The sequence below is a fragment of the Apis dorsata genome, unplaced genomic scaffold, assembly GCF_000469605.1.
Source record: "Apis dorsata unplaced genomic scaffold, Apis dorsata 1.3 scaffold_1095, whole genome shotgun sequence".
In the NCBI taxonomy this organism is placed as follows: domain Eukaryota; kingdom Metazoa; phylum Arthropoda; class Insecta; order Hymenoptera; family Apidae; genus Apis; species Apis dorsata.
Genome location: NW_006264193.1, coordinates 23891 through 31258, shown reverse-complemented (window position 1 = coordinate 31258; position 7368 = coordinate 23891). Strand labels below are relative to the sequence as shown.

Here is a 7368-nt window from a genome sequence, read left to right as displayed (position 1 = left end):
TACATTATAAAAACTAGAAAAATATAATTTAATATAAAATATATAATATATATTATAATATAATATAATATATATGCATAATATATAAAATGAATAAAGTTCTAAATTAAATACATATTTATATATGTTAAGGACTTTAACAAATTCTATATTTACTTGGTATTTTATGGAAAATAATAAATATAATATAAATTTATAAAAACTTTTAACTTTGTTAACAATTTTTCTTCAAATAGTATTAATTATTAGTATCAATTATTAGATACTATATATATTTATGTATCAGGCCATTTAATGTTAACAAATCTAAATATTAATAATTCATAACTTAATTAAATATAATAATTATAATAAAAAAATTATAATTATCAAAGGATATACTTTCTGTATATTCTTTCTATATAGTGTAACTGGGATTTTCCAATTACTAAAATAAAACAAAATAACTTTGATTGAACTGATTTACTTCTTTGATTGACTGATTTTCTAATAAATTCTTGAAGAAAACAAATTATTCAACAACACATACCTTAAAAATAAAGGAAAATGTTCTCTCACTTATTCTCATATAAAAATCTTAATGTAATTATATTATATTATTTTTAGAATAATATTAATAATGTATTTTTCAAAATATTTTTTTCTTTTTATTATAAAAAAAAGATAAAAATGTCATTTCCCGATATATTTAATCTTTTATCATTATTTAGATATTATTTTTATTTTTAAAATTGTTTTAACAATTTTATTCCATCTTTTTTTTATCTATTAACCAGAATCTTTAAATATTTTGAATTTCTATCTTTTATATCTTTCACCCAGATAGGTAACTAAAATGTTTTTATATTAAATTTCATTAAGTTAATTATTAAAATTTATATAAACAAATTTATTATTTATTTATACATAAAAAACATTAAATTAAATTTTATTTTTATATATAATATTTAAAATAAGTATTTTTAAACAATTTTTTAAACAATTGTTTAGATGAAGCAATTTTGATATTCAACATATTTATACAAATTCTTTTTATTATATTCATTTTACATATTGTAAATATATTTACATATTAATCCAAAAAATTATAAAAATTGTCTCTAATTGCTACTAAATTTTTGTAATTTTCTTATTTAATACATATATTTTAAAATATATTTAGCCATATCTATTCTTTTTTTATTTCTTAAAATGTTTTATAATTTCGATTTTAATCAAAATATTCTCAAAAATAGATATATACTGATAATTAGTATTATAATTCATCATCTAAAATCATTTTTCTAATAAATTTATAATATTTTATAATTTTGACTTTAGTCAAAACATTCTCAAAAGTAGATACTACTAATAACTGATAACTAGTATTATAATCAAAATCTTTGAAAACACAATTTTTGTATCTATATGATTGGTATTTTATATTCCGAATAAAAAAGATTATTTATTTTTTTTTTTTCCGTTCCTGTTTGTAATTTTAAAAATACATATGTGGTTTTCATGTAAAAATTCGATTATAGTAAAGTGAGTGTTGCTTACCGAGAGTCGATTTTCAGTACATGAAGTTGCATTCTCATTTGAGAATAATAGAGAAGGAAAAAAAACTAACTGGAAAGAGAATAACATGATGCGATTGCATTACCTATATTATCTACTGGCATGTATTAAGTATGGTTTTCACTAAATGTCATGATTTTCATTGTCGTGACACTGCATAACAGCATGACATTGTATGTTGCAATACCAAATTCAATGCTATGATAATGCAAAAGTCATGACATTTAATATCATGATTACAAAAGTCATAATTTAATATCACATGAAATCATATCTTACATACATGTGCCAGTAGATTGTATAGTAATAATATGTATTATAATTCCCAAATGTGATATCATATTGAAAATTTAGAATTTCTGACAAAACTATTTGTGTGAATTTAAATCAATGTAATAGAATGCAAGTGTTTATTATAAAACGTCAAAAAAAAGCTGTAAAGAAAATAATGTAATAATTTCGAATGGATATAAAGAAATACTATTTGTTTTAATCTTCTTCTTTAATATCCTCGAAATATGGATCATAATCTAGATCAAAAGTGATTTATAGTGATTCAAACTTATCTGTATAATTTTTGTTATCTATTTAGCATTATTATAATATTATATATTATTTAATTATATATCATTATTTTTTGATATTTTTTAATCTTATTTTTATTTATTTTTCTTTATTTATTATTCTTTTTTCTTTTTCTCTCTATTTTCAAACGCAGATATTTCGTTATTGTTAATTCCAAATTTTTCATTATTCTCAGTTTTTTGTTATTTTATTCAAATGCATTTTTAACTTTATCATTATTCTTTGCCAACAACAATTAAGTATATAATAATTAATATTATTTTTAATTCTTTTATTGTTTTTATTTATATATGTTTATTATTTTATTATTTTTTTGTATATATTTGTATATATTATTTTAAAGATATGAAATTGTTTACAAGTTACAAGTTTACAAGTTAAAATTATTTAAATTTTAATAATTATGAATAATTCTTCTACTTAAAATTATATATTTAAGAAAAATGTGTTCCATTTATAAAATAGAACATCCTGAAAACATGCTGTATCGATATTCTTTACACATGTTCCAAATGTCTGAAAGTAATATTTTTAATATTTTTAAGAATGTTTTAGGAATCTAATATAAGATTTTATTATTTTTAAAATTATAAACATTTAGGAAGTATAAAAATATTTAAGATTTATTTACAAAATTAAAAAATATTTTTTATATACTTCTTCATCTCTGTTTTTTTTTATCTTTTTCACAAATTTTTTATTTTTTTTTTTTATTGTCATGTTACATATTTTCATTTTGATTTCTCCAAATTATAAAAATACCGAAAAAAAATAAAGAAATAGCAACACGATTCAAAAAAGAAAAAATGAAATTCTATTTCAGAAGATGAGACTTTGTTCCCTACGTCCTATTTATAGCTTATTGTTATTCTTATTTTATTAATGAATATGGAAATACATAACACTAATACATACCATGCATTATAATTAAGGTGTTAATATTTTTATTCGTGGAATATTTTTGAAAAATCAATTTTAAAAATCAAAACAAACACAAAAATTTATATATAAAAATATTGAGATTTATTTATTAAATTAATTAAAATTAAAGATTTTAAATTTGCATTAAATAAAGCGATATAGCTTTAAAGAAAAACGGTATTTTCTATTTTCATCATAAAATGTAATAAATTTAAATTGATTTTAAAATATCTGAAACTTAAGTTTTAAGAACAACGTAAAGATATTCAAAATAGACAACGTAAGACATTCGAAAATTGAATATGAAATATGACATGAATATGACATGGTATTAGAATTTTTATAATTTTTTTAAAATATAGATATTATTGCAATTAGAATAATTTTAAAAAATATGATAAATAAATTAAATTAAGTTTATTTAAGAGATAAAATAAATTTATCTTCCTATTATTTTATATTTTAATATTTTATTTAGCTTAACAGTTAAAATAATCATGATATTATGTATTTTTTTTATTGTATTGTAATTTTTTCATTCGACAGTCATTATCATTTCAACATCCGTTATCCATATATATAACAATATTTTTTTTTTATAGATTAATTTCTCACATATTTTTTATTAAAAAATAGTAACCCAATTAACTTTTTCTCATTTAGTCTAATCATGCCATTTTTAATTAATTAGTATATTTAAAATTAGTTATGTAAGATACATAAAATATTTGCAATAGATATTCAAGAAATTTTAGAGTAAGAATCATTTTAAGAATGCTTTATTATTAAATCGATACAAATATACATTTCATGAAGATAAATTGTATATAAGAAATTTTCCCACTTAACTGAAATTGAAAAAATAATATACTACATGTTACATGAGCATAATTTAATTAAATAAATTTCTTAATATTTAAAACATAACTAATAGAATTAAAGTAAGTTAATAATTGTAACATCAAACGGCTATTTCAGAAGTTATGCAATCGATCCATCTCCACAAAGTTTATTTATACTAGATTTACTCTATTTTAAAAATATAAAATATTATATTATAAATAATTTCTATTTTCAACAGACCTTGATTAATATGGCATACTGCATATTGGTTTTACTCGGTAAAACGATTCAAAAGCTTGTTTTCGGCGAACTTCGAGCATCCGAGAGACAGCATCTGAAGGATAAATTCTGGAATTTTGTTTTCTACAAATTCATCTTCGTATTTGGTGTACTAAATGTGCAGTATATGGATGAGGTGGTTTTATGGTGGGCTTGGTTCACCGCGCTTGGCTTCCTAAGTCTCCTCAGTCAACTTTGCAAAGATCGATTCGAATACGTAAGTAACTTTTATTGTACGACATGTTAAACTGACTTCTATCTACAATTCGAATTATATTTCATATGAATTTATTTCAGTTTTTTAATACCTAATGTAATATAGTATAATGAAATAATTTAATATAATTAGTTATTAATAATGAAATTGAAACAGATGATTAATTAAATTGATACATTCTTCAAAAATTACATTACATTTTGTGATATTTCTAAACAAATCCGCATTATTTCGTTTCTTAACACATGTTAAATTATGCAGTTTCGTTTACATTCTTCTTTTATTTCCGTAATGAATCAATATTAGTTACTTATTCCAACTACTTTGCAACATGTAAAGTTATATGTTTGATCGATTCGAGTAAATGATTAACTAAGATCTTTGAATCAATGCATGTAGAATAATTTTTAAATTTTTAAATTATGCAAATAGTTTTATCCTGTTGTTTTTCAATATTTTAAACATAATAATTTATTTGAAAAAATTTTTAATTATTTTAAAAAATTTCTTATTTTTGAATCTTTTACATATATGAATTTTTATAAAAAGTACCTAGACAGGATGTTAATATATTCATGAGATATATTCATATTCAAAGAATCGATTCTAAAATAAGTTTAAAATAAACACAAAAATTGAAATTTATTTGTCCAATTATAAGCAATTGAAATTTCTGTAAAACGCGGTAAGAAGAGTGAAATAGATCTGTCTCTATCTATCATATCTCGCTCTGTTTTTTTCTCGTTTCATTTAACGTAAATTTTAATTACTTATAATTCATTAAATCTCAACCGATATTTTTGTATATCAACTTTTATTTATTTTAAACTTTAAAATCAATTTTCTTGTTGAATTATTAATATCCTGTATATAAAATATATATCACTGAAGAATATTAGATAAATTTTATAATAAAGATTTGTATTATATATACATATAAAATATATAATAATATGTAAATATTTAACATGAATGATGGCATAAAAAATGAAATATGAACAATAATAACAATAACAACAACAACAATAACAACAATAATAATATATTTAAAAAATATTGCAACACAATATATAATAATAAAATAAAGTTTGTAATAAAGAAATTGATTTATATCTTATAAAGAAATTAATTTTCAAAATTAATAATATTTCGAATTAAATAATTTTTTATATTATTAATAAATCTAAAATGTAATTTTATTATTATATTATCGAATACTTTAGAATATCAAAAAATGACGAATACACAATATTTAAAAAATTAAATCTCATGTACTGAGAGAGGCATAACCTGGTTATATCTATTTGATTATACTAACGGGATTAACTCGAATTCATTACATAACAGAATCAAATTCTTTGTTTTTATACTAAAATTTTCGATCAATTTATACTTGTTTTTTTATTGTTTTTATTGTTTTTATATTTGTTTTTATATTTTTGTTTCTTATATTTTAGAAATATTTCAAATTCACATACTAAAATTATTAAACAATTCTTTTTATTGATTATATCTATTATTAGAAAAGAAACATAATATGAATTGAAAAATCTATGAAGTTAAAGTAAAAAATAAAGTTAAATTTCAAAAATAAATATAACTATTTTCATACTTTAATGCACATTAACTATAAGAATTATAAATTATGATTAATTTATTTTAGAAATTTCATAATTATTTGAAAAATTTTGAAAAATTTAAAATGAAATTTTTGCTTATTATATTTTAAATTATATTTTAAAGTATCTATATTCGTTAATACTCTATAATCAAAATTATGTAATAAAATGAAAGTAGTTTCATTCTTCAAGTTTATTTTCATTTTTTTTACGCAAGACAAGTTAAGGCAAGAAACTTGTTAATATTTTTAGCATTTTATAATCAAATTATGGATTTATAAAATAAAAGTCTAATATTAAACAATTATATTAAACAATACAATTCTTATCTTTTAGATTAATTAAGTATTTAATGAACAAAATCAGATTAGCTTTAAATAAATAAAATTTAATGATGATTATAAAAATATCAACATAATTAAAATGTAAATCTATTTATTATTTAAAAAAAAATTATTTAAAAGATCACTTTTTGAATGTTTTACATTGATTAAAATGAAAATTTTTAAATGTATTGATACAAATAAAAATAAATTTAAATCACTATAAGTAATCTATATAATAGTTTTAAAATTTATTAAAAAATCTGAACTTATCGTTATGTATTATTATGAATTAACAATTCTTAGAAAAGAATATATTTAACGTTTATATTTTTTGAGTAATTTATTTCATTTCTCATTTATTAATATCCTGTTTAAAATAAATATATACACATATAGAAAAATATGAATATAATTTGTGTATTAAATGTAATTTATTAGAATAATGTTATATATAAATAATATGTCTAGCTAATTATTTACTATCAAAATCTAAATATTATTTATCGTCAAAAGAATCTAATTATACGTTTTCATTTAAAATTTAAATAGTTGAAATTACAAAATCTACTCAATTGCCTTTTTAGCAATAAAATTTGCTATAGAAACTCTTTTTCGTTTTTGCTTCCAATAGCTTATGATAGCGAGACTTATCTACAAAATTGAAATGTAGAAATATATAGTTATAATTTTATATAGATTCTATCAACTTTTACTATGAATCTGTTGCTAAATTGCACGCAAATTATTTACTAGTTGTTTACAATAATTACATAATATTATACATAATTACATAATACTTACAATAATTAATGCAATTATAATAATTATATAATATCTATTTTTTAAAAAAGTTTTTATAACATATTATATTCACGAATTTTTTGTATAGAAAATTCATATTTTTTATTCTGTAAAAATTCAAATATTTTTTATAATTTGATATTATATCAAATAGTTTCGTTAGTTTATTATTATAAAATTTAAATTATTTAAATTTAATTTTTAATTATTAAAATTTAAA

At 18.3% G+C, this 7368-nt stretch overlaps 1 protein-coding gene across 1 annotated transcript in view; it reads left to right on the top strand.

Moving 5' to 3' along the window:
* Positions 1–7368, top strand: part of LOC102673227 (E3 ubiquitin-protein ligase AMFR-like) — a 21059-nt gene that overhangs the window by 7413 nt on the left and 6278 nt on the right. Inside the window, exon 2 of the mRNA XM_031514667.1 lies at positions 4042–4402. Within this exon, the coding sequence (XP_031370527.1) occupies positions 4042–4402 (361 nt within the window). The remainder of the gene's footprint in view (positions 1–4041; positions 4403–7368) is intronic.